This window comes from Nyctibius grandis, chromosome 9 (genome assembly GCF_013368605.1).
Source record: "Nyctibius grandis isolate bNycGra1 chromosome 9, bNycGra1.pri, whole genome shotgun sequence".
Lineage (NCBI taxonomy): Eukaryota > Metazoa > Chordata > Aves > Nyctibiiformes > Nyctibiidae > Nyctibius > Nyctibius grandis.
Window position 1 is genome coordinate 30305189 of NC_090666.1, and position 27488 is coordinate 30332676.

General features: G+C 53.6%; 1 protein-coding gene across 12 annotated transcripts in view; it reads right to left on the reverse strand.

Moving 5' to 3' along the window:
• Positions 1-411: 411 nt before the first annotated feature.
• PCBP3 (poly(rC) binding protein 3) overlaps positions 412-27488 on the reverse strand; it is a 66107-nt gene continuing 39030 nt past the window's right edge. For 7 of the 12 annotated variants that reach the window (XM_068407670.1, XM_068407672.1, XM_068407671.1 and 4 more), the window contains 7 exons: positions 25723-25797; positions 22285-22326; positions 18124-18202; positions 17335-17394; positions 14195-14247; positions 11069-11238; positions 9002-9299 (listed from right to left, as the gene is read on the reverse strand). In XM_068407670.1, coding sequence (XP_068263771.1) covers positions 9263-9299; positions 11069-11238; positions 14195-14247; positions 17335-17394; positions 18124-18202; positions 22285-22326; positions 25723-25797 — 516 coding nt within the window. In that variant the 3' untranslated portion in view covers positions 9002-9262. Of the gene's footprint in view, positions 458-9001; positions 9300-11068; positions 11239-14194; positions 14248-17334; positions 17395-18123; positions 18203-22284; positions 22327-25722; positions 25798-27488 lie in introns of those variants that run through there. The other 5 variants (XM_068407660.1, XM_068407668.1, XM_068407663.1 and 2 more) reach the window with 5 other exon arrangements.

Here is a 27488-nt window from a genome sequence, read left to right on the forward strand (position 1 = left end):
TTGCTCTCACCCCAACCTCCTCCCGCTAACCACGCAACCTTGATCAACAGAAGCTTTATTGCAGTCACACAAATAAGCCACGAAATACATCGCAAAGCAGCAGGGGAGTGGGGGGGGTGATAAAGAAGCACAGAGAGGGGCAATGGAGAAGCGCTTGCTTGCAGAAGCAGGTACTGCTGCACGCTGACTGCAAGCTGCTGTCCTGCGAGCTGCTGCTCGAGCCCCCCGGTCCCGCCGCTGCCCCATACCACAGCTGAGGGCGCAGGGTCTGTGCAGCCATGGGCAGGGGGCTTCGGGTAGCCGGCCCGAAGGGTGCCACGGAGGAGAGGGAGAAGCTCATGGGGAGGCAGCAGCGTCTTCGGTGGGGGTCAAGCATCAGCCACTGGCACCACGTCCGCTGCGGTGCTCCAGTCAGGCGGTGAAGGTGCTCCTCCCGTGGGGATCAGGGTCTGGAGAGCTAGGGGGCAATCAAGGGAGATGGTCAGGGCGCAGCCAAGGCTCCAACATCGGTGCCTCCCTCTCCCAGTCCCAGCCATGCCTTGGGCTACGCGGACACGTGGCCCCGCACAACGCCCTGAGCAACTCTCTCTCAGTATGATTCTGAAATCACGTGCACCCCAAAGGCCAAGCCTGGGCGAGCCATGCCCAGGATGAGCTCTGCTACACCAACAGAGGTTGACGGTGATGTTGAGGTGTTGGAGCGAGTCCAGAGGAGGGCGACCAAGCTGGTGAAGGGTCTGGAGGGTCTGACCTACGAGGAATGGCTGAGGGAGCTGGGGTTGTTTAGCCTGGAGAAGAGGAGGCTCAGAGGTGACCTTATTGCAGTCTACAACTACCTGAAGGGAGGTTGTAGTGAAGTGGGAGTTGGCCTCTTCTCCCAGGCAACTAGCGATAGGACAAGAGGACACAGCCTCAAGCTTCACCAGGGGAGGTTCAGGTTGGACATTAGGAAGAATTTCTTTTCAGAAAGGGTTATTAGACATTGGAATGGGCTGCCCAGGGAGGTGGTGGAGTCACCATCTCTGGATGTGTTTAAGAAAAGACTGGACATGGCACTTGGTGCCATGGTCTAGTTGACAGGGTGGTGTCAGCGCAACCATTGGACTCGATGATCCCTGAGGTCTCTTCCAACCTGGCTGATTCTGTGATTCTGTGAACACAAACCTCCCTTTGCCACTGGAGCTCACACCCGAACGTATCCTACGTGAGCACCCTGGGCTGCCAGGTGAGCCGAGGTGGTCACACACCCTGCCCGTGTTCTGGCCAACAAGGGGCTGCAGTCACGCAGCCCCAGGCCACCCCAGCACAACGGGGATGAGCATCACAGGCTGAATCTTGCATCCCAGGTACACGAGCACATGCACGTGGGATTTTTCAGGGAAAAAAAAACCCTCTGAGCATTGCTGCATTTACAGATGCGCTGCACCATCCTCTGCATCTTGAAATCATTGCATTTCAGACTGAAGTATTTGGAAGGGAAATCTACTTGAGGCAAGAAAAGAAAATTAGTATGCAACTGAAAATTTGTTTTAAACACAGAGATGGAAGTTTCTCTGGGGCGTCAGGTTTGCATCTTTAACTGGCTTTTTATAGGCAGTGAGAAGTAGCTCACCATTCCTCTACAGCACTCCAGTAAGGGATCTGGGAGCACGGCTGCATGCTCAGTAGCACACAGCAACGTCCCTTGGGAAAACCACAGCACCGGCTGCAGCAGTAGCCTCAGGTTACATCATTGCAATTGCTCTTCCCCGAAGGACCCCCCCAGAAAAAAAACCCACACCACTAAATGAGAGCTTTTGGGTGAGCACGTCATAAAGCTGTCTTGCTCTCCTTTGCGCTGGGAAATCCTGTGGGATTTCTGTCGTGGTTCAACCCTCAGCCATGCACGCAACCCTGAATTCAGCAGCAACGCTGCTCCATCCCTCCAGCCTGCTCTCCCCGAGCTCTTCGTGCTTGGCCGTGCTTCCAGCTGGCCGGTGGCCTCCCGCTGCCATGCCTGCACCTCCCCGGAGCTTCCCGGGCTCCAGAGTCTCATCTGAATGCACCAAAAACCGGAGAGGCTCCAGAGCCAAGCGTCACTCATCCCCTTTTTGGTCCAGATGCAAATGCTCTTAGACACAGGCTTTCCTCCAGGAATAAATAATGCCGCTGAGACGCTGCCCGCAGGGAACCCGAATACAGCACTCCGGGAGTGCTTCAAATGCTCGAGTCCTCATGCACATCCTGGCTTTCCCTTTCGGGATCAAAGCAGTTCCTTCTAGAAACAGCATGTGTGTTTTAAATCAGCGACAGGCCACGGTTCAGCATGGGGCTCAGAAACGAAGCCTCCTCCCGCTGCTCCGTTTTCGTCTCGCTCATCTCCGAGATGGTTTTGTTCCCCATGTGCAGAGACAGCACGAGCACCGTTTCTGGGAAGAGACATCCCTGCGGTTAAACTGCCTAAACATGGGGTGTGGGAATCCAGAGCCAGTCTGGTTTCGCCCTTGGCTAGGTTTAGTCTGCGGGATGCTTTCTGAGCGATCTAGTGTCTCTTGTTCCTCTTTGCAGGACAACTGTGCTGAGGCAGAGCGGGGGCTGCACATCTGGAGTCGAAAGAGTTGCGTGCACATCTGGTACATTCAGTACTTCCTAAAAGTCACTGCCACGTTACCCTTTGGATGAAGGCCTGGGGCTCGATGCACAGCACAGCAGATTAAGATCCACAGCTGCATATTTTTTTTTTTTTTTTTTTTAAAGGAAAGCAAAAATAACCCTCTCAGCAGAGCCCCAGCTCCCCGTGATATCCCACATGGGAGCAGGGGAGCTGCACCAAGACCATGACCTTTCCGCAAGCCATTCCACCCCGAGCTCTGCGCCCGCGCCAGCTGCAGCCACTCCTGCTGTAAGCTGGGGCACGGTGCTCCCCGCCAGCGCATGCCGACCTCCCCGGGGACAGCGAGGGCTGGGGACCTTCGGGACCTCTCCGGCAAAAACCATGTCCTTCTGTCACGAAACGCCAGGCCAGTGAGACGGAACGGGCTTGGGCCAGCGTTAAGGTGGGGGCTTGTACTGCCAACCTCGTCCCTTGGTGCAAGCGGTATAACTGGAGAGCGTAGGGACACCCATGGCCAAGGGAGCTGCTAGCCACAGATGGGCTAGGGTGTCTCCATGAAGGTCCCAGCACCAATGGGACCCTTCCTGCAGTGGGACATAGCGCCAGCCACCTGCTGGGTGGATGTCACTGCTGGTCACTGGTGGTGGGGGGACACAAATACCCACCCCCTTCTCGCATCCAGCAGCACAGTGTGTCTTCTGCAAGCGGATGGAGCAGAGGCTGGGAGCGACCCACCATCCGAATGCTGCCCACGCCCTGGCTGAAGCAGGATGAATGCAAAAAAGCTGGTCAAGGGGGACACCTAGTGACCAGCCTGTGGGGTCCCCGGGGCCAGGGACCGGGGTATCTCCCCAGGGCTGGGGGCTGCAGCCAGGCAGGGTCGGGTGAGATGGGCTGCTGGGCTCTCATCTTCTGCAAACGGCGTGAGAAAGGGGTCAGAAAGGGTTTGTGCCGAGCCCGCACCATCCTTCCACCCCTGTGGCCAAGGAGGAAAATGAGATTAAGGATTCATCCCTCCCAGAGCACAGAGCGATCCCCCAGAAACCCTACCTCTGCCAGCACTGGAGGAGAGAAATCACCCTTGCTAATGGACCATAAGCTTGAAATTAGCATAATTAAAAGTGACTAGCATGAATACATAAAAAAACCCCTGAATTACAACTAAAGGAGAGTATTAAATTTAAAGAGTCTCCCTGGTGAAAGTCACTTTCCCTTAGGGGAAACAATCTATTTTTTTTCAACCCCATTATGAGCTACATTTGCAAATACAGTCTAGGAAAAAAAATGCACATAACACTACTCCAAACACTTAATTTTGGGAGCGTGACCTGGGAAGAATATGAGGGGGAGTGGAGACCTCCAGCTGAAGCCCAAGGGGCTGAGCACAGACCTCAGCTGGCCCCTCTCTGATGGAGATCCACCACGCTCCGGGAGCAGGGGGAGGCATCGGACCAACACTTTCCTGCCAAAGTAACAATTTCCCACCAAATAACATATTCCCAAAGAGTTTGACTGAGTAATACTGAGTCGGTTACTTCCAGAAATGTTGAGTCATTCTGTCTAGATAAAATGCAGAGAAAAGCAATGCATTAAAGCTATTCTGTTGATTAGCTGGGACATTCACCTTGTATTGAATATTCACTCCAACATTAGAGATGTGCATACATTTTTCCCAGTGGCATGGCTGCGGATGCATCACTGGAGCATTTTAAGTTCATATAAAATGCAAACCTAAGACATATCCCAAGTAAAAGTCAAACATGGAGGCTCCTCCCAAAGAAAACAGCAGATCTTTTGATCAGTACCAAAGAAATCAAAGCACAATTTGATATATTCCTTGAGATTTTTTTTTTGTTATTGTTGTCATCAACACGTTCCCAGGAGATGCTGCAATTGTTTAAACACCTCCTTCTCCAGGCCTCGCTCAAGCCCAGATGATGATGGATAAGCTGCTAGTTCTCACATAACACTGGAGTTTAGTTTCAAAATAACCTGGGAAACGTGACCCCAAAGAGAAGTCGCAAAGTCAAGGGTAATGTCAGGAGGAGGGATACCTTGGCCGTGCCAGTGCCACCGCATCCTTCACTGCACCCTCTCCTGCAGAATCCCACACCATGCTTTCCTCCAGCCCTATGGCAAAGGGCTCAGCTCCTTCCCGTCCCCTCTAAAACCTAAATGCACGTGGGGGGAGAGGCAGCAGGCCAGGTTGCATCTCTCCCTCTGCCAAGGAGGGGATTCCTAAGCAATGGGAAGTGAATAAGCATTTGCTTTGTAGGGGCCCAGCACAGATTTAATAATTTTTTACATGCCCAGTCTGAGAAACCACCAGCTTTGTTTTCAGGAGGGCTGGCATTTCCCAGCTAGAGCTGCTCAAGTGGCTTTTTCTATTATAAATGGCCTCCAGATAGCTAAAACCAAAAAGCATCCTGTATCAGAGCAAAAAGCAGAACTGTGATCGGTTTGGCACATTGAGGCTCCATCGCCTGCTCAAGTCCCTTGGAAATACCTCGAGATTTAAAGACCAAGCAAGCAGATGTCATTCGGATAAAGCGAGCTGAAATGCCACTGAGAGAAGGCAAAACCCAACCCCATGCTCACATTTCATCAAAAGTCCTCAAAAACCACATCCCGAGCAGCATTGTTTTTTATCTAGGTGCTGGAAGGTTTGTGGGACTCTCCTGCTGCTCCATGCAGAGCCAAGGCTGCAAGGACTCTGCGCTCCCATAAGGTGGCCGCTACTGCTGGGACCGTCTCTCGTCTCCTTGCAGCCCCGTGCACCGTTCCCCAGAGCGCTCCCACGAGCCCCTGTCCTTGCTGCAGCGTGCGGTTTGCCACAACAGCCATACCCGCCTGATGCCAGAGTGATGCTGGTATCTGACCTCCCCTCCTTCACCATCAATTCCTACGGTGGCTTTACCGGCAGGCACGGTCTCGCTGGGTGAGCAATGTATTGCAGTGGGCTGGGATGGTGATGGTACCCAGAGGAGGGTGTTATCTGCAGGTTCACTGGCATGGGGATGAGTGTAGAGGTATGTCTTCATTTAGCCCACACCCAGGGCTAAATAATAGCAGCTTTTCTCTCACCCAAATGTCCCTTCTCCAAATGAGGAAGCGAATTGGGAAAAGGAGACAGAGACTTGTAGGGTGAAGTTAACCAGATTTAATGAAATGAAGAAATCAACATAAATGACAACACAAAACAGACAAAAGTATACTTATCCACAGCTCACTGGCAAGTTGCTCTAGGAATCACAACAAGGAAGAAGGGGAAAGAGACAATGAAAGCAGGAAAAAGCCCCACCTATTCTCAGCAAGACCTGTCTTTTATAGTGAGCTTGATGTCAATGATATAGAATACACCTGTGGGCCAGCCAGGGTCAGCTGCCCTGGATTTAACTGCTGAGTGCCTTGATCACCATGGCTGGCCACAAACTGAAACCAAATCCCAGTGAAACCAGGACAAGGTATTGCTGCAGCCTGCCTCTCCTCTCCAGTAGCCTCTGAGCTCAGTTGCATCTGGCAGACCCGATCTGGTATTTGCTATTTTGGGCAGCACTGCCTCAGCGGAGGTGGGGAATAGCACGGGGAGCGCGGCACACACACAGCGAAGACATCCACGGCAGCCGTGATCTGCAGAAACCGCAGGTCCCTGAGCAAAGCCATTTCCACATTCCTTGCAATTAGCACACTATTAAGGTCCCCTGCCTTCCTCAGGGCATAAGCGCCCGACAGATGTACAAACCCCACAGACGTGGTGGCTTGTGATGTATTTCTCAGTCTTTGTCGACATGATGCTGCTGCTGCTGATTTCTGACTGTGCCCGGGCGCCAGAGCTTTAAAGTGCTCCCACGTGCCAAGAAAGCAGCGCAAGAAGAGGCAGGTTGCTCCTACCACGCACCTTGGTTGCTTTCCATGTGCCTCCATCACCTGCAAGATCTGCTCATTTTCTGGCTTGTCCTACAGCCCCATGGGAGAGCTGAGCCATGGTGGGATGGGCTGGCTCCCTCTGTGCACCATCCCTCTCTGAGGGGGGCATCACCCCAGGGCACTGGCTGCCATCGATTTGCTTGGAGGGTGGTGGCAGTGGGATGTGGAGCTTTTGCTGGCTGGCACATGCCCCATCTCACCTCCCAGGCGGCCGAGGTGGCTCTGGCACGCTGATGAGTGGTTATATTCATGCTGAGTCTCACACACAGGTATTTTTTTCTTTCAACAGGAAAAATACTTGGGCTAGACCAGAGTGAGGAACAGGAGAGGACAAGGAGTGTCAGCTGCCCACGGCTGACTGACTTACCACCTTGGCTGGTGGCTCTGTGCTTGCTCTGGCCAGTCAGCAACTTGGGGGGAGGCAACGTTTGGTGCCAGGGCTCCCTCCTCCAGCACCAGCACAAATACAAGGCAGGGGCTGCTGCTGGGAGAGGTTACTGGCTCCGGCTGAGCCCCGTAGCACTGCCCATAGCACCCGCGGTCCCCTGGATGGGTATAAGGGGATGTTCTTGAGCGTGTTTGGCTACAGGACCATTTGAAAGGCACAGCTGAATCCAAACTGCCAGAGAGAGCAGAGCAAGGGGTTGGGAACAGGCAGCAAAGTATCTTTTGAAGGAGCTGGAAGCACTTTTAAATGCAGAGGCTCAAAATGCTCCAGGGAGCTGAGCACGCATGGGTTTTACGACGCTTAGGCCGAGCGAATCGTTGATGCTCAGCGGCAGCGGCTGGCAGCCACCTCCACCTTTCTGGAGCTTTGCCAGCAGCAGGCTCCTGGGCTGGGGGAGTGGACATCTAAGGGGAGGTGACGATGCTGCCTGATACATGCAGACAGCAGGCATGTGCTGTCTTGCTCAAGCAAACTCACTCCCTTCACCATGCTATCATCCCTGCCAGCCACTGAGCTGCTGCACTAGCCCCTGGGCTAGGGCTGGAGCCTGTAACCCCCTGCCCATCAATGATGCGGTGGCCTCACCCGGGGTCCCCACCGCAGCCCCGTGTGAGTGTCGAGCACTCAGCACTGGGGACAGGAGGAGAAGCGGTCCAGCACCCCGGCACGAGAAGTCAGGGGAGCTGCTGGCGGTGCCTGCCAGCACTAGGGGAGGAAGAGAGGGAAAGGCCATGAAATCTTGAGGCTCACCTGGAAAGACAATATATTTCCCATGTGGTATGGTGCAAAAATGTATTATGGGGCTGCTTTAGCTGCCTGGGGACATGGTGGATCATGATCCCCTCATTTGCAACATGGGAAAAACGTGTACCATGTGTTTTGTACAGTAGGAAATTAACAGATGGAAAATATATTTGTTTCCCTGTTTGAGAGGTAGGAGAGAGAAGTAAAGCCTGGAAGCAGAAGGAAGGGCTGGGCATAAAGGGTCTTGAGGAAGGGTGTGGGGCACAGACATGGCAGATCCGTCCAGACAAGGGGGCTGTGAGAGATGGTTGTTGTCGTACTGTAACTTATAAATTAATCTTAGGGAAAACCAAAGCATTATGCAAGCCAAGTACCCTCCCTTTTAAAAAAAAAGAAAGCCTAGAATCACTCAGGATGTCCATCGCTCATGTGGATCTTCTCTAAATAAAATAAAATATGATGATGGTGATGATGATGATAATAATAATAATAAAGTTTTGTACACAACCCCCACCTTCCCTCCAAGCAGTTAAAAAGGTGCGGAAGGACGCAGAGGGAAGAATGGGGCTGGAGATGGTGGGGCAACCCAGGAGAAGAACAGTCGGAGCCCATCGGTAGCAGAGCTGCACAGACATTTATTGAACACAAACAACGACAAACACAGCTGGCTCACAGAGCTTCCTGAGCTATCGTCCAAATGTTTCACTCCTGGGGATTGTCAAAAGAGTCCTTTCAAAGGCCCCTGGGGGTATGAATCCTGTACAGTTGAATTCTTCCCACTTCCAGTTGCTCATTGCTTAAAAAAGAGGGCCGTGTGTGTGTGTGTGTGTGTGTGTGATTTCCTTTGTTTAGTATGAAAAGTGGCTTGTCTGGACCCTGCCACGTTGCACAGAGAGAAGTCTGCAGGTGAACCTTGGCTCTGTATTGCAAGCCAACACATTGCCTTGCCCCCTGCATGTTCTGCTTCCCAAATAATGAGGGGTGAAAACTATGCCTTACCCTGAGGGCAGGGATGCGAGGTCGCAAAGGTGAGCCAGGACAAGCAAAGCGAACGAAGAGGGAGTATCGAAGGAAGAGGAGTGAGAAAAGTAAGTACTCTGAAGTACGCACAGCTCTGGGTGGCATCACACATCCATAGGCTACAGCAAGTACCGCCAACGTCAACTCAAACGTGTAAGTAGCTACGCTAGACTGACACTAGAGACCCCCGTCATCTTCTGAAGTCTCGCCAGCGGAAAAAAAAACCAACACCCGCCCCCCCCCCCCCCAACCCCGAAAAGCAGATGAAGTAATAACACCGTACGCTGAAAACAAGGACCATAACCAAAGAGTTTGGGAGCAGCCTCAGGAGCACAGTAAGGAACTCGTAAAGAAACGTTCCTGTGTGTGCATATGCGTGTGTATTTATATATATATATATTCGTTAGTAAAGAAAAGAGTATCTGTGGAGGCAAAGGGAAGACGGTAAATGTACAGGCAGTACAGGCTGGGTGGAGTGCCGGTGGCTGGAGAGGGTCGGGTGGTGCGGAGTGGAGGATGGTGGGTGGAAATTAGAGTGCGCCCATTCCAGTGACCTCAGACGTCAGCCTAGAATAGACAGGGGCAGAGAGAGGGGTGGGGGGGAGACAAAAACAAGCGCTTAATAACCGGAGCAGAAAAGAAAACGAAGACCCTGCGGGGCAGTGCTCCTCCTCTTGCCTACACCCCGCTCAGCCCGGGGGGGCAGAGCATCCCTGGGTGGTTTGAGCGCATGGGACTTGGGGTCCCCGTGGAGGGCGCGGGGGGCTGAAGCACAGAGCCAGCTCAACGGCCGGCTGCCTTCCCCTCTCCTCACTGCTGCCAGGTAATGCCAGTCCCTGGCAGCGTGTTTTGGCTGAGGTGCCACTCACCAGGGGTGCTGGCAGGAGACACCCCAGCACACGGCTTCACTTTTACCAGCATCCCTCCCGCGAAGGACAGGCAGCTGTCCCAGCTCCCCCAGCTTCTTCGTTTTGCTCTGTTTTTTCAAAACGATGAGCTGTGCCCCATCCTGCCCCGCCCCAGGTCATCTCTGCCTCTGCCGCAGCACAGGCTGCAGCTCAGCCAGCCCTTCCCAGTAACGAAGAGCCACTCGTTTTTCTTTTCTTTCTCTCTCTTGTCTCAAGAGGTGGGGGGGGATTGGCAAGGAGCTGTGGGGAAAGCCGCTCGGCCATGCCCGCAGGCGTGGGGCTGGCTCCGTCCGTCTCCTGAGCGGCTGGAGAGGCCCTATGGGTGTGGGCAGAGGGGCAGCAGGGCAGGACGGGATGGCAGAGGTCTGTTGCAGGTCAGGGCTGAGGTGGGTTGGGTGCAAGAAGGAGACAGCACGTACAGACCTCACCAGTGCTCCCAGCCCACTCCCCAATGCACGTCGGAGTCACCGCCAACAGCCCCCCGTCCTCGGGACCCTGCCGGCAGCCTCCCACAGCTGTGTGCATCCTGGGCTGGCAGCAGGCTGGCGCGGCACCGACCCTGCCCGCGGCGGAGGGCACGGACAGGCGGACGGCCTCGGCTCGCACGGCTGCGCCAGGCGGGCACGAAGCCAGCGAAAGGCCCCGTCTCCCCTCGAGCTCCCTGTCCACGAGTCCGCAGGCGCAGGCAAACAGGTCTGTGTGAGCACCCCGGACACGGCTCACCGCTGGCACGGAGCTGGTCCCCAACCCCTCTCCAGCTACGCCTCCCCGTACGCTCCCCTCGCAGTCCCTTGCAGGACCCCCGGTCCCCCACAGCACCAGCAGCATTGCCCCCTGGCCGGAGGCGGCATCAGAAGCGCTTGGCCCCTGTGAAGTCCTGTTGCGCCAAGCTTTTTAGCATGAAAAGGAAGCAATCAGGCCGTTCCCATGTCTTGCGTTTATTGGACTGATTATTTTCATCAGATGGAGGAAAGCCTTTGGGAGGCCTGGAAGCAGGCGGAAGAGGCTCTGAGGTGGCAGTAAGCGATGCTGGCATCCCAGCGAGCACGTCCCAGGTGATGCCTCCCCACCACCGGCTCAGCTCCGTCCCCCTCCCCATCCCCTGCCTCATCCGCAGGGAAAGACGGTGGCGGTTTTGCCCACCCACGAGCCAAATCCTCGAGCGAGGGTGGCGGGTGGGCAGGCGACCGGCGCAACCCGCAGCCGCTCCGCCGGCAGCGAAGCAGCTCCCAGTCCCCAGCCAAAGTGCCAGCTGGGGGGAGAGGTCCCGCTGGCGACGTCTGGTCCCCGCTCAGAGGTCTCAGCAAGCCACCATCCATCCCAGCTGGCCTCAGGAAGCCCCTCCTGGCCCGCGGTGCCGAGAGCGAGCGCTGCTCCCACCGGAGCAGCCGTGGTGGGAGGCGGCGGAGGTCGGCGGGGGGGTCTCACCTGGCGTTGATGAGGTACTGCGCGAGGCTGATGTTTGCAGGGGTCCCTGTGATGGTAATTTGGCGCTCCGATGACCCTTCCGTGGCGTTGGCGATTTTGATCTGCGCTCCCGACATCTGCCGAATTTCATTGATTTTGGTCCCTTGGCGTCCGATTATGCAGCCTATTAGCTAGAAAAAAAGCACGGAGGGAACGTCTGAGCACAACCACACGGCGCCGGCCAGAAGCCTTCCTCCCTCTGCCCTGGGGCACGAGTGACCTTAATGCTCATGAAAATAGGAGAGGGACAGCCTGGGGGAGAACCCCACCTGCACGTGAGCATGGTCCTCCCAGAACACGTCCAGCAGCCTGCCCTGCCCTGCTCCTTGGCAGGGCAAATTTCAGTTATCTGCACACGATGCCTGGCATCTCAGAGGGCTTCAGGAAGGGCGAGGCATTATACCAGGCTCATTTCAGTAATAATCATTTTCATGGTCTAATAACGGGTCCGTGTTTTGCAAGGGTGTAAGGATGGGAATAAGCCATGTTTCAGACTGTTCTCTGCACCTATCCCCTTGGCAGCCACAGCGAACCTGAAGGTGGTTATATGGGATGCGTTACCAGAAGAAAACAAGCCTGCTGCCTTTCCCCGGGGACAGCCCAACCCCAAGTGCCCCCTCATCAGCTGGTGCAGCCACACACCATTGATAGCTTCACATCGCTCACCCCATCCCACCATTCTTCTACCCCGCTGGGAGACCCTCACCGCAGCCAGTGCCTGCTGCCTCTGTTACCCCTTCAGGTCTTTCGGTGCAATGCAAGGGCTCGCTGGTGTGCACGCTGTTGACAGGAGAGCACCACGTGTCTGTGGTGCCAGCAGAAGAGGAGAATTCTACTTAAAAAAGTGTCTTTCACCCTCTTGTGAAAAAATGAGAGCCAGCTGGAAGCTTGAAATTTCCTCAATGGTCCTCAATGGCTTGAATTTCCTCAATGGTCTTAATTTTTGCTCTCACTCTTTTGTGCATTAAACTATGGTTCCCTCAAGCACTTCCACAAGTTGGCAATGTGTATCGAGATGTCCAACTTTTCCAACAGAGGCATGAGGTGTTTCCACATGCCCTGCTCGGCCATCAGCATTTGAGCTCCTTTCCAAGGTTGCACCTGGGAATTTTATACGTGGGACATTCATCTCGGCAGCTGCTGGACTTCTGTTGCTGTCTGTAGAAGCAGAGAAAACTACTCCTCCAAACGTTCACTGGTCCTGTTGTCAGATCATGGGGCTACCTTAGTGGTCCGTCCCATATGGATCTGAACATACACCCCGCTGCAGTACTGGAAGGGTATCAACTATCTCAGGGACTTCAGTGTGATGTTCAGCCCAACAGCTGCCCATCCTGGTCTTCAAGGTGCAGAAATAACTCAGAGGTGCTTCAGCAGATGAATATCCCTTGCAGCTGGGAACCTGCTGGGGAGACCTGAGGAGCCCAACCTATTTGGAGAGATGTCCAGCAACATTCAAGTATCTCTGCACAGCGTTCAAGTTTCTCCTGACAGTCAGAGGAGTGACAAGATGGACTTCAGCAGCAGCTTTCGTTCAACTCTCCCTTCTCTGCAGTGCAACCACAAGCTGATCTACACAACTAAAATAAGCCTGTAGACCCTTTGCTTTAAGAAACCCAAGCCTGTCCTCTGCCTCCCGGGAAGGTGGCAGTGGGAATTTAAGAGCCTTCAAAGCAACAGGAGCAGAGCTAAGGAGGCATTTTTCAGTAGGCAGAAAGCTGCAGGTGATGATAACATTTAACACTGTGCAGGTCAGATGAGAGCCAGGCTTTTAGCAAGTGAATGCTCTGCGTGCTCCCAGGTCCTGTGGCAGGTCCCTTGGCACTTTAAAGGGGAGGAAAGGCCCCTTTGCAAAGTGTCACTTGGTATTCCTCAAGACGTCCTCATTGCTGCCAGGGCCACGGTCCCCCATGCTTGACAGACATGGCTGTTGCAACCTCAGGAGCGCTTGCAGAGCTCCCTGCAGTCTCCCAGAGAGGGCTCCTCGCTGGATGGAGATGGACAGAAGCAGATCTGGGGTCGGCCCCGCTGCCACCTCCCACAGGCTCCTCCGCAGAGCCCTCCTGCGGCGGTTGGCCCCAGGGTGAAGCATCTCCAGTGGTTTCAGTCGGCAGATGCTCAGAAGCTGCTTCACTGCCGCATCTCTCAGGTGGAAGGAGGCCCCGCAAGTGTCCCGGAGGAGCGGAGATGTGCGGCAGCTGCAGCCAGGCTCACTGCCCTTCCCTTGCGCTGGTGAACAGCAGGAAGAAGTGGCAACAGCTGCCAGACCCGATCCAGAAACTCCTGATGAGGATGGGCTGAAGGTGCTTGTAGGTGATAGAGACAGGGACAGAGACTGGAAGTCATCCTCTCGCTTGCCCCGATCCTGATTTGAGTGCCCATTGGTTATGAACACATGGAAACCAGCGGACCAGACCAGAAGCAAGTGAGACTCTGGGATCCAGGTGCCGGCTGTGTTGGGCTCTCCATCCCACCTCCTCCCACCTGAGCATCCCCAAGCACCCTCCTCGCACCGCTCAGTGCCCAGTGTGACTCCAGCCTCCTCCCAGCGAATATCCCAGTCCAACATTCACTTTACCACAATGCCTCCATCTATAAGACCCAAAATCTGACTGCCACCGGTACTAAGATGAGACGCGCCATCCTTCAAAAGCCACATGACACTTTGTGGCATTAGGAACACAATTTACTTACCTCCTCTCCAACTCCCCAGTAACTACGCTTGAGCCAGTGCTCCATTAAGCAATTATGGCTTAATCAGAGCTGGCTTGGGAGCTCTCTCCCCTTCCCAGTGCTGTCAACTGGGCACGTTTCATGAGCACTGAGTTCACTTGGAAAGGGAAAAAGGACCATTAAGAAGGATTGTATCTAGGAAAGCTACCAAAGGGGGAAAGTCCAACGGGTGCTTTATGCTGCAGGCTGAGCCCCAACAGACTGCACGTGGCATGGGTGAACCTGGTGAAAGGGCATCTCTAAACATATTTAACAAAGTCATATGCCTGCAGCTTATATATATATATACACACACATATATACATAAGTGTATACACACACACACATGCTGAGGAAGCACTTGGATTTACTTACATCATTGGGAATGGTGAGTTCATGAGTACTGGCCGGGGGACTGGCATCCAGACCTGGGCATATGTAAGGGAAAATGGTTATAGCTTGCAGAAGCAGCATGATGGAGCTCCGCTGCTTTCCCACAACGGTCAACACTGCAAAGGCTGCGTCCTGCTCCAGGGCTGGGAGGGGAAGGGGATCACACACTCTGGTACAAGGAGGAGGAAGACGGTTGGTACCTGACACTGCTGGAGCTGGGTGCCACCTTTCCCTGCATCCCTCAAGCTGGCCTGGCAGGCGCTGCCCCACAAGTGCCTCGCTTCCCACCCTCCCACTGGGAATGGCTTCAGAGGAGGGTGCGTTATAGTGCAAGGTTGCAGCATCGACAGAGAGAGGTGGGAAAAGCACCTTCCCGTGAAGCCCTTCTCCACACAGCAGCAGACAGCCTGCTGGCTGGGAAACCCAACCCTGGAGGCAGCCAGCCTGCCCATCGGGAGGGCTGTCCATGCACCCTCCAGCCCTCTCTGATTACAAGAGCAGCTTGGTGCCCCAAAACCGGTTTCCCCGGGGGATCCGGCAGCGCTAGCACAAGGCAGCTTGCAAAGCACTTGCACGCTGAATTTAAGCCAGACTGCTAAGACATGCACGCTAGCTGGACCCAGGACCGACGGTCCCTCTTACTTCCCAAAGGAAAGCAAGGCAGAGTATGGAAATTTAGAGCCTGCTTCTCTACAAAATTACGCTGCAAGGAGCGAAGGCAGGAATATGCTTCCTCCTGGTCTTTCCTGGGCTCTCTCCTCCATGGTGGGAAAGGCTGGAGCCAGCTGTGTGTGCAGCTCCAGAGGTAAGAGGACAGCATGCCGTAACGCTCCCAAGCCAGGTCAAAGCCTGCCTCTTCCACAGGTTTCCATATTAAATCACCTCAGAGCTGAAGCAGGCATGTCCTATGTCAAATCTGCAAGAGAGAAGCTGTCTGGTGGCTAACAGGAATTTGCAGGAACCGCAAAAAAACCCTTATCCATATGGTATAAACTACTGATGAAGGCTTTTAAGAGCAGCGTGTGCGAGAGGACGAGAGACTGCAAGGTCTGTATCTGAGGAAAGAGGGGAGTAAGGAGGTGCAGAGTAAAGAAGCACAAGGAGACTGGAAGTGCTGGGCTGCTACAACACAAGACAGCAGCAGCACCGAATTCATAGAATCATAGAATAGTTTGGGTTTGAAAAGACCTTAAAGATCATCTAGTTCCAACCCCGCTGCCTCATGCCACATGGCAATATGCTGCTGCCTTCACTGTGCTGAGCAGCTGCTGCAGGCAATGGCCAAGTTTTGCTGGTCTGCATTTCCATCGAGGCCCTCTGCACCGCGGAGGAGGAGCTCCCATCCAGTTTTGCCCACAACAGCCGCATAGGTTTTAAAACCCAGCAGGTCTGAACTGATGTCTGTCTGGGTACCAGCACTGCCAAAGCAAAACTTCTAAAATACTGAAATGAAGCTTTACGTTGCAATCTCATTTCAGCATCACCCAGAGAAAGGAGAACATCAGGTATCTTCGATGCGCTCATGCGTGATCCCTGCACTTTCCCGAATGCAGGTTCCCGGCTGCACCTCCCTTACGGAGACACAATGCCTGGGTACACTTATGCAGGCATCTGCTTGCAGGAGGTTCTCTTTGCCACATTTTTCACTTGGGAGCACACAGAGGAGGGGAAATGCAGGGGATGGGGATGCAAACCCTCCACTCAGCAGCCTTATGCCCTCCTTCACCCCTGCCAGGAGTACTATATGCCAAAGCCTGCACAAAACAGCTCCTGCCCAGCATTTGCACAGCGGGCAATGCTTAACGCTGACTTTATAGCAAACTGCACTGGAAGAGACATTTCACCAGCCCTGGACTGTCTCTCACACCGAGCCTCCCCTCAGTCCAGGGCAAGGCGGGCTGCACCTAACACAAAAACATGTCCCTCAGGGTGCAGGTGTCCCTGTCTCTCGGCCATGCGTTACAAGGCTCAGCTCAGTAGCAGCCTGAGTACGACAGAAAATGTCTTCTGAGGGGAGCAGAGCGCGGGGGATGGGCTTAGAGCAGTGCTGAGGCACTCGGGGATCTTTGGAAATGCAAGCTAGGCTCCTCAGACTTACAGATAGGGTCCCCTGCCCCACGCTCAGATGCCACAGGTGATGCTGAAAGCCCTTGGGACATGCAGTGCCATGGTACTGCACCACCCCTGCATCACAACGACCATTGAGGAATGGCCACGTCCTTCTCCATTACCTGGAGATTGTTTATTTTACCATACCAGATCCTCCCTCTCTGACACGCACATGCAGTCCCCATGGCTGTAACATGGCGGGAGGGGTCAGGGCAGGATTAGTGCCTCGGGTGATTGCAAAGGGCAAAGCAGGGCATGCAGAAAACCAGGCTGCGCAGGTTGGTATCATGAAATCTATATTTGCTATAGTCTCATGGGGTCTATTTACTTGGGCTATGTTTGCTTTCATAGTTAGGCGATGTCCCCAGAGTCCTTCAAGGCGTGCACGCGATGTACCCTGGCCGGCCGCAGAGCATGGCCGTGCCCCAGGTATGCCCAGGGGAGCTCTGGCTCACAACGCCCGTGAGCCGGCAGGTCTCAGGATAACTCCTTTAAGCAACAGTAGGTTAAAAAAGACAAGCACCTTCGGCACGTATAGATGAATGTGCGGGACATTTGACATCAAAATTTCTCCAAGATTACGGCCTTGCTTTGGCTCCTCAGGGTTCTGTCCCACTAAAAATGCAGCTCACCCTGAATGGCTTAGACATGGCTGAAATCGCATGTCATTTCTGTTCCCACAGGCATTTTTCTACTGTTTCTGAGCAAAGTTTATGCAAAATAAAACGAAAGAATAGGGGTGATGACTCTGACGTCTTTCCGCTACACAGATGGCAGTTACACGCGAACGTCAAAAAAACAGGCAATAAACTCCAGGCACTTTTCTTTTGACATGCTGTACGAAGGAGAACGGCAGGCATGGCACTGCCCAGTCTCTCCCTGCCCACAAAGAAAACCTGCCGCCTTCTCCACAAACACCACAATTTATCTAGGAGCACAACAACGGCACAGTCCTATTTAAGGAGTATATTTCAACAGCAGCCTGCTTGTTTCCCTCTAGCTTTGCGTTTTACCTGATGATTGGCCCATCAGATTTTGAGCTTCTTCGGAGGAATGTAAGGGCAGCTTTTCTCCTGAAGAGCAAAGAAGAAACAGGTTTAAGGCTTTTGCCTTCGAGGAGATAAGCAATGTCACTTCATCTAGGAAGCTCAAAATATGATGAAAATACTGTCAGAAAAGGCATTTCCAACCAGCGCTTTGACCATCGAGTAAACAAAGGTACTTTTAAGTATCTCCATGCCCTGCGCTCTAACTGCTTCCCAGGTCACCATGAAAACGCCAGGCATGGGGACGAGGCTGCTGAGCCACACCACATCTGGCTGTCCTCCCATCAACACGGCTCCTTCCCATCGCTCTCCCCGCCACGGGAGTGCCATCCTGCCTGGCTCAGCACCATTCCCCGCAGACGCCAGGGCAGCATCCCCAGCCGGCGCCGAGCCATTCCCCCTGGGAAAGCGGGTATGTCCCACCGGGGTCCGGATCAGCGCGTGGCGGGGGATGTTTCCAGGTGGGAGACTGGTGCTCATCACTTCTGCTGGGAAAGCCAGCAAAGCTGGGAGCAAGGTAAGCGTGGCTTTGCAGGAGCGGAGTCCCGGCGTGCATGGTTAACGGCTGAGAGCTCACCCGTGAGGACTGTAACCCCCAAACATCCGTCCTGTCTCCCTGTTAACCTTACCCCGTGGACCTTGCAACTTGTTTTACTTGCCCTGCTCATTTCCATTAATTAGCATGAGTTTAGAAAGAGAGAGAAACTCTACAGGTAAGAAGAGAAGGATATCTAGAAAGGGTGTGTGGGTACGTACCAGGGAAAGCGGGGGTGGTCTGTCCAAGGGGAGTAAAGGGGGTTTGCTGCATAGCCAACTGGTGGAGCTTGGTCAACTGCTGAGGGGTAGGAGGGACATTAGAGCTAAGAAGGTTATTGTCATAGAGTACAACAAGTCACACCGAAAATCAAGAACAAAATTATAATGGAAGGAAAAAAAAAAGAAAAGAAAACAAAAAAAAAAAAAACAAACCAGGAAGCCATGGTGAGACATGGCAGAACCATTAGCAGAAGGACTTGGCCTGGGTAAAATGCAATAAAGCCCAAATCTTTTGCAGAAGTGCTTGGTCAGGGTCTGAAGTACGATACCAGCAAGAAGCCCATTCTTAGTTTCCGCCCCTCGTCAAATGGTTCGGCTCCTTCACCGCAAGCGAGCGTCGGCCTCGGTGCACGGCCGGCTGCTTCCAGCCGCTGCCTTCCCCTCCCGGGCTTCGCAACCTGCCACCAGAACCTGCTGCTTGCTTCAGGGGAGCTTTAGAGCAGAGGAGCCATCTCAAAGGCACTGCCAGGCTGGTGGCCATCATGTGCCAGCAGCCAGAAGACCCTCTTTGTACTGCCGGAGCCTCACCGTGACCGCTTGTCCCCGCAGCAAACGCTCTCGTGCTGCGCCTCCGATGGGAAATGCCTCTGGGAGACAGACAAACTGCGGCTCTTAACACGAGCCCCTTAGCAGCGTGGGGAAATATGGGCTTCAGCCGTGACCAGTAGGTATTTCAGATCCTTGTATCCCTTGTTGTGCCGGGTAGCTTTTCGCACCCCGTCAGGAAGCGGTTGCATAGAGAGGAGTTTGTTTGGAATACATTTTGTGCTCTGCTTCACTGCTCCAAATGAAAAAAAAAAACCAACAACAACAGTAAAACAAAAGAAAAGACAACAAATTGGGCTGAAGTCTAGCAGTGAGCAGGAGAGAGGGTCTGTATCACCTCCCGCTCAGCAATTTCACTGGGGCTCAGAGGGTTGCCAGGATCGCATCATCCTCCAAACGCAAACTGCTCCTTGCACCCGTCCCCTCCCCAGAAAGGGAGAGGCAGGAGTTACGATTTCCATGTTTTGGGGGAAACAATACTCAAAAAACCTCCATGCTCCTGCAGCGTGGCTAGGGAGGGAGTGTGGGGAGGTCTGGCCAGCAGCGGGGAGGGGGAAGCGCTGGAGAGAGCAGACCTGGGGGGGCGCTGAGCACAGAGGGGGAAACACTGGAGGGAGGCAGCGGGGAGGGGAAAAGCCTGGAGTCCCCGCAGAGGTACCCGAGGGGGTGAGGACTTCCAGCCTCCGCTGGCTCAGGGGAGAGGTCTTGCCACCCCACAAGAAGAGGCACATGCACATCTCTCTCTGGCCAGTGTGGAAAATAAGCCGAAGGTGTGCCACGACGGGTCCCTGCTGAAAGGCGGCCAGGACCAGGCATGCCACCGCTCCTCCAGGTAGCAGGGACATCAGCATCTACTGCTTTTTGATTTAAGCACTTTCCTGTTTTCTACCAAATTAAATCCAGGCGTGCCCTGTTTGCGGAGCTCCTCGTTACAACCGGTCCCACTGGCAGGACTCCAGATGAAACCTCAGCGCTGCCGAGGAGCATCGAGGAGGCAAAACCCCTCAGGCTCCAACCGTGCCCTGAGGCAGGGCTCCCACTTCGCCTGACAGGGGAAACACCAAAATCCTTCCTAATACTGATCTAGCATATTTTTAAGAGATGGTTTGGATAGTGGTATTTAGCAAACACCCGTAACAACAGCAATGAAAAAAGCCTACAAGAGGAGAGGACAGCTATGCCTAGGCGTTACAGTGAAAGCTGCCACATGAACGCTTGCAGTGCACGAAACGCCTCCTCCCCCATTTCCTGGAAAAAGCTGAAAGCAAAAACCTGAGACCGTTACTTCAAACTCTGGTTTTCCCCGCAGACCAGAGGGGAGTTCCCCCACTGGCACCACTGGGAGGGACAGGACAAGACAGCAGCGCTGGGACCAACATCCAGCCGCACCGAGCATCACCAGGCACCCGCCGCAACGCCCATTACATCTCATCGGCTGCCAGCCTGGTGCGTACCCAGGAGCAGTGCCCTGGTTTGGGAGCTTTCCTGTGCTCGACATTGATTTCACTCCCAAATGCCCCTGGCTCCCAGCTGCCACGGCCATCCTTTCATCTCCCGCTGCAGGTACCTACACGTCACATCTTGAATGGCTTACGAGCACCCAGCCAATGCTGAAGCCCTCCGTGAGTCAAGATTCTTGCTGACCTGGGTGGGTTTTTCCCAGGGGAGAAAATCAAGATGGGAGCTTGCATTTTAGCTTTGGCATTCGAAATCCTACCCACTCTGCAGCCACAGGTCCGCAAAAGGCATCTGCTAAACACACGCACTTGTGAAAGCGAGGGCAATGCCCTAAAATCACGTTCAAGACTGGTTTCTGCACTGAGCAGTGTTTAAAATGACCGATCCTTGTGAGGGAGCTACGAGACTAAGGACGGAGCCTGTGGCCCCCGCACGAACAACTTGTTCCAGGTCTCAGCAAATCTGCTGGGAGGAGGGCAGAGCGCAGCCAGCCAATGTATTATTTTATTCCTGTCAATCAGAGGAGTATAATAACAAGGAGAACACTAAGTTGTCACCACCGCTTGCAAAGGAAAACTGGGACAAATAACATATTGATCTACCCTCGCTAAAGACGCAGGTGTATTTATTTATATTCCGCTTAGGGAGCAAAAGTGAAGCACACACAATTAAGGATATTTCCGAGCAACCATCACAGCAGCTTATTCAAAGTACACGCATACTGGTGTGGCGTGAAAAGCCAAAGCCTGGCCTCCAATAAACTGGGTGAAATCAATGCTCCTAAGATCCAAACCCAGCCTACAAATCCCAGTTGTTCCCACGGGGAGCGCGCACTCATGGCATCGGACAGCCTCACCCCGTTCCCAATCACGCAAGAAGTAATCCCATGATTTACTAGCCAAAGCACCCATCAGAAAGAGGAACACCGAGCTACGTCATACTCCTCCCATGAGTGGGACGGCTGGAGAAGGCTTCCCACCCAGACTGCGCCGCTTGCAATTAAGCCGCAACCCAGAGCGGAACTTTGTGCTCAGTCCCCTCTGCAGACCCCTGACTCACAGGCGTGCCAGCAAGGACGGGCCCCTGCAGTGGGTCTCGCCAGGTGTTTTATCCCCTCTGAAACACATTCAGGAAACCCCAGCTTTTTCCAAGAGCTCCCTGGCACGTGTCACCCGTGATGAGCCCAGAAGCCGAGCAGCTGGCTGCTGCCAGCAAGGAGCTGCTGGCATTGCAGTGCTTCACTGCTGCTTTTCATCGAGAAATCCTTTAAAATAGACTCGTTTGCTATTTCTTTTGGTACCTTTATGGGCAGACATGCCAGCAGTTGTTCCCTACACGTCTCCTCACAAACGTGCTGTGGCTGCCTGACCCTCCTCAGGCATGAGAGCCGGGTCTGAGCCGGGGGATCCGAGCATCAGCAAAACCCATCTGCAGGGACCGTGCCCACGATGTCCCATCCCGGGGTGACAGCAAGCCAAACCCAGCGAGACAGCCATCGAACCCAGGGGGACAGCTTGGGTCTGGGGTCCAGCTCCAAGACCCAGCAGCGCGGTGGGCAGCCTTCCTCCCCATCCCTCCCAGGAATGCGGGTGGCATTTTGCCCAGCCTCGGCGCCTGCTTCCGAGTCACCCGCGGGAAGACCCCCCAAAAAGAAATGTCCCCCTGCCCAGGCTTCAAGCAAGAAACCACACACCGCTGGAGCTCTTGATTCTCCCCACCCCACCAAGGCACTCAGCACCTAACTAAGCCCTTGGCTTACCAATATTTTAAGGATAAGGGGGGAAATAGAAGGGAAAGTCTTTTTTTTCCCTTTCTTTGCATGTTTTTGATCATTTTGAGGCACAAAATGCATAGAGTGTGGTTTGTCTCAGAACAAAGGGATAGCACTGAACAATGCAAACAATTTAGCGTCAGGCCAAGTCCTCAAAATTAACAAAGTTTAGTGCTAACAGGTTAAAAGGTATTACAGATACTACACATGGCCAGTTACTTTGAAAATATGCTATTAATATTATTGTTTAATATTAATATTATGTGAATTAATAGTAGCATGCAGGTGACATAAAAGGGTATAAGAAAAATTAGGGTAAAACTCACATCCGGGTGTGGAATAGCGTATTGTCCCTGAATTGTATAGGCCTGTAAAAGAAAAAAAAAAACACGTTATTAGGGCTGGTAGGAGGCGGCGGCAAAGCCCCGAGCCTCTCCGCAGGGTCTGCTGTCCCCGGGGTTTGCTCCTTTCTGCCTGACGCAGGGTAAATGCTGTTAATTCAGGGGCTAAAGAGGAGCTCAGCCCCCATCCCGCTCTGCCTGGGACCCCATGCTACACCCAAACAACCAAGCAGGGGAGCTGAGCACCGTGACGCCAGCACACCTCTCCCCTCGCTCCGCTGCTGGTGAAAGTGGGGGCGGGATCTTGAATTTTGACTTAATTTTATCTGGCTAAATAAATATTAATTATATTAATTTGTAATTATAATTATATTATTTAATATGCTATTAATATAAATTAATTTTATAAAATTAATTTTGACTTAATTTTAACCAGCTTGATTTTGAGGCTGGAGGGGATGAGGGAAGCACTTTCCATGCAGCGAGCAGTTGCCCCGTGCAGTCCCCTGGCTCGCCCAGGGGAAAAGCCCCTCTGTGCTGCATTAAACTTGCTGGGGCAGCAAATCCTTGGGGCAGGAGGGAGGGAGACACACCCCTCTGACCAAAGCCGGAGCACGCTGAGCTACCTAACTTGAAGGGCTTGGGCTCAGTTCGGCTTTTCCAAAAGGAAGGAAAGAGCCCTTTAAAGGTGCCAGAACTGCACGGAGAGGGGAGACTGGGCTTCGCTGTGCCAAAGGTATTCATCAAACCAGAATTATCTGTGTATAGCGGGTGCAGGGTAACGTCACCACTGCCCTTCGCAACTAAGTGTGTTCCTAGAAAGCAAGCCAGCACAGTGAACCTCTCCATATTTTCAGGTGCACAACTCTCAACATGCTTTACATCCAACCCAGTATATTCCAGTGCTCTGCTGGGGAGGGGGTGAAAGGCATCTCCGTGCAGAAAGCCAGCTGGTGCTGATGTCTCACCAAGGGCTCAGGGACAGGCTGCCTGCACTGCGATGCCTTTCACCAGCAACAATTGACAAAAGTCCATGCAAATGCCTGCTAGGCAAATTGTTTAGTTGTTTTCTTCCCCATCATTTGTAGCAATCCTTTCTCTTTTGTAAATAACCTGAAAATAAGCACCGCTGCGGGGAAAGAGCCAGACACTAGAGAGCCCAGTATTTCAGACTTAACCAGCTAGCAAAACGTTATCTCACTGTTTGACACATTATTCAGATGATTCTGAACAAGATGGACAACACTTTAAAAAGGGAGAGTAAAGCTAGCCAAGAAAAAGAAAAAAAAAAAACACTCTGAACCTCCTGCAAATTTGCCGCATTGTTTGCAAATGGCAAAGCGCTTTGTGTGAGGAAAACCCCCAAAATCCTGGAGGAGGAAGGAGTCAAAGCCCCCGCGCACAGGAATGGCAGCCCCAGCGCCTGCTGGGGACCGGTGTGCCCGTGGGGATGTGGCAGAGGCTGCTCTAAAAAGTCCTCCCTTTCCTGGCGGTTTAATTTAGTCGTCATTTTTTGATTGATTAGAAAAAGCTAATTAAAGGCAGGAAGGTGTCTTGGACAGATGCAACCCTACTCTGGCAGCACCCGCCTGCGTGACCCCTGGCTTTCTGCAGAGGCTGCCATCGCACACGGACAACGGGGCTGATCCCTTTGGCAGTTGCCATCGGCCACCGCGTCCCCTCAGCCTGCTGAGCTCCTGCGGGTTGAACCCACCCCGAGCACCTCGCAGCACCACTGACTGTCACCTGCTGTCCTCTGCCCCCCCGGCCCCATGTCACCCCTTGGGCAGAGCCAAGGGGCTCGCCAGCGTTCCCTCGGGGGCAGCAGGGAAGAGCTCTCATTTCAGAGACGCTCGCTTCTTCCCACGGTGTCGCATCTGTGCAAGACACTAACCGTTCACCAGCAGGACAAATGCTACCTCCACCTTACTCTCCCTTTTGAGAAGATACGTTCACCAAGCAGCTGGACTCAAAGCTCTTTTCCAGGACGGCTTGCTCAGACCGAACGGCACGCTCCTCCCCATGCTGGCAATGACTAAGAGATGCTCATTCAGCACACTGCCTGAAATAGCCCGTGCTTTGGGCTTTGCTCCTGGCCTTAGTCTGCCCTTCTGCTACTTATTATGGTTGGGGAGAAACAAAATGACTTGTGTGGTGCTGCTCTGGATGGCATCAGCTGTAGCTTCGTGGTGCTGGCTCTACCTGGCTGCTGGAGCTCCTGGGAAAGCACCTCTCCTGCTAGATACCAGTGCACCACAACATGGTGGCATCTACAGGCGGGTCCTCGGTCACCCGGTGAGGTGTGTAGATGAGGTGGACAAAGGAAGGGTTCAAGTCCCCTCTTTAAAAGCAGCCGCCTGCTCAACGGCTCGTTTCATAAAACACAGGCTGCAGGAGTTGATTTTTGTTTGCAGAACAACCGCCAGCTCCTGCGGCACGCACGTGCGACGGTTATCCTGCAAAGGAAAAAATCTGCCATCACTTCCCAAGGGTCGCTAGAAATACCGCATCGTGCCTGCAAGCCCGCGGACCGAACACTGCGCAACGTCCTGCGGGCAGAGCTGAGAGCCAGCTTTGCAGCAGAGGTTACGGCTTTTTTGGGGGAAGCAGCACCCCAAACCAGCCGAGCACCAGTGATGGGGATGACCCTTTCATGGAGGCTGCCCTGAAGAGAGGCTCAGCACGGTCCTGGAGTGGCTGGGATGAGCCCTTCCTATCTCGGCTCAATCACAACTATGCAAAGTTATTTTTAATTGGACTAGAGATGCCAGAAAATAAACACTTGCAGCCACTGGGGGAGCATGGTCATGGCCTCTTGTTGCACAAGGCTTTTCTCATTTTCTCCTTCACACAGGTAACTGCTGGCAAATACTGAATTTGGGTATAATAAAGCAAACTCAAGCTGGATTTTGAGCCAGGAGCAATTTAGAAGCAGGATTCACCGAGACGCAAGTACCTGCAAAAATCAGTATTTTGAGCACGTGAGCCCATCTGAAACAGAGCAGGTTTGGCGTGGCGCTTAGGGACGTGGTTTAGTGGTGGACTTGGCAGTGCTGGGTTAACGGTTGGACTTGATGATCTTAAGGGTCTTTTCCAACCTAAACGATTCTATGAACACCTCCATGCTATCTCTAGCCTGTTCTCGGCGCAGGAGTGCCCGGCAGAGCTAACACCTCGTTTCCCCAGGCTGGCCCTTTCCTTATCCTCCAACAACCATCACAGGAGCTAAGCCGTCTGCTTGGGCTTGCAAACTGCCAGCGGTTCTGCAAAGAGCTTTCAGTCCACCTGCCGTGGGATGCAACGGATGGAGTGACACCATGCAAGTCAGAAGGCAAGAAACCTGAGTGCACTAACGGGCAGCGGCTGGTGCTGCAGTAAAAGGCTGAGGTTGGCAGTGGAGGCTGCAAGCGGGTCGGCTCTTACCTGACCACCTGCAAAAATGACAGGGGTGGAGGCGGGCTTTGGGCGGTAGGGAATGGTGGCACCTTTTGGTGGGGACTAGGAAAAGGGACAAGGAGAGGGAAAGAGAACATTAGAACAGCTTTCCTGAAACGGCGGCAAAAAGAGCGTTAGAAAGCACCCGACGGAGCACGGCCCCCGGGGCCACCGCCAGCAACACCCGCACCAGGCGAACCGCGTTTCTGGACAGGAGGACACGGGGGAAATTGGTGTTTAATGGACAATGAGGACAACCTGGGGTACAGGAGGTCCCCTGCCAAGGCATAGGACCCTAAATCGCTTCCTGGACCTCCGCTGCCTCCCTCGTCTTTGCTCTGCTCTCCACAAACCGTGTCGCCTGGTCTAGACTTGAGCCTGATGCTAGAATGCAGCGCCCTCCTCAAAACACCCCAAGGAGACCCTCAAGGTGCAGCAAGATGGGGAGGTACACCCACGGACCAGGCTTTTCATCCCTGGCTGCCAAAAGCCTCTTTGTGCAGTGGCTTGCTTTGCAGCCTGAGAGCTCTTGCATGTCGACAGCCGCCCCAGAGTTGTATCAGCCCTGCCGAGCACCGTGAGCGGTGGCATGGCATTGTGAGCATGGGCATCAGAAGAAGTGAGCAGCCCGTCTGAGCAACTTGACACGATGTTCAAGCTCTTTGACCCCTCTCATCTTTCTCACCACCAGAACAAGGTCACCTTCAGGACTTGGTTTGGTCTATCGCCATCCAAGCTGGGACATGGAGGGTGGTGCAGTGCATGCTGCAAGGCGCCGTCGTTGTGGTCAAGACCTCCCATGCCCTGGTGGGACAAGTGGCAGTGATCACTTTGGCCAGGGTGCTGAGCTCTGGAGGAGCCAGAGGCTGGGAACCCCTCTCAGATGGCAACACCAGATTTTCCAGAGATCTCATCCTAGAGCTGCAAGGTGGTAGCAGTCTGTGTGAGCAGCCAGGCACCAGCAGCAGAGCCACCGACCCGTACACACTCCCAGCCCTCCTCCTGCAGCAGCGTGACCTGGGGCAGGTCTGCTCGAGCTGGCCAGGACATCTCAGTCCTCCCTGCTGTGGCCTGACTGGGTAGGTCTAAGCAGAAGCTGTAGTGATGCATCTCACTGTGCAGTGCACGGGATCTTCTCACCCAAGTTATCTCTGCTGGTTTTCTCTTGAACATCACTAAGAGGCCATAGAAGAGATTTTGGAGGTTTCTAGGGATCAGGAGAGATTTCAGATAAAAGCATCCTGGTTCCTTTTTCTTTTATAGTGTAACAAATCTTGGAGGGGATGAGCGAGCATTTCTGCTGCAAGATAAATTAAAACTGAAAGGTTATAAGGAGCATCTCTGCGAACTGTTAAAAGTCAGGGGACTTCCCAGACTTCAGACTGCAAGAAAACTCATGGGTTTTTCTCTTTCCCATTGCTGAGCTGTCCAGAGGAGCAGCAACCCTCCCTTTGGTCAGTGAGAACAGAAGCCACCAAAGACTTTATAACACACCTGCAAGCATCGCCTGGGGCCCACCTCTGCTGCAGTCCAGAGCACAACCTGGAGTCACCATGCGGCTAAAATTGCGCTCCTCTGGCAGCAGAGTGCACCCACCTGAGCATCACTACCAGCAGCAGTGGGTAATGTGGCTCACGGCAATTCCTCCTTAGCCATGCTGCTGCCAAGCTGAAGTGGTTTATGTTTCATTTTGCTTCACTTCCACTAAGCCTTCGCATCCTCATCTGAAGCTCTTGCAGCGGCAAACGCGCTCC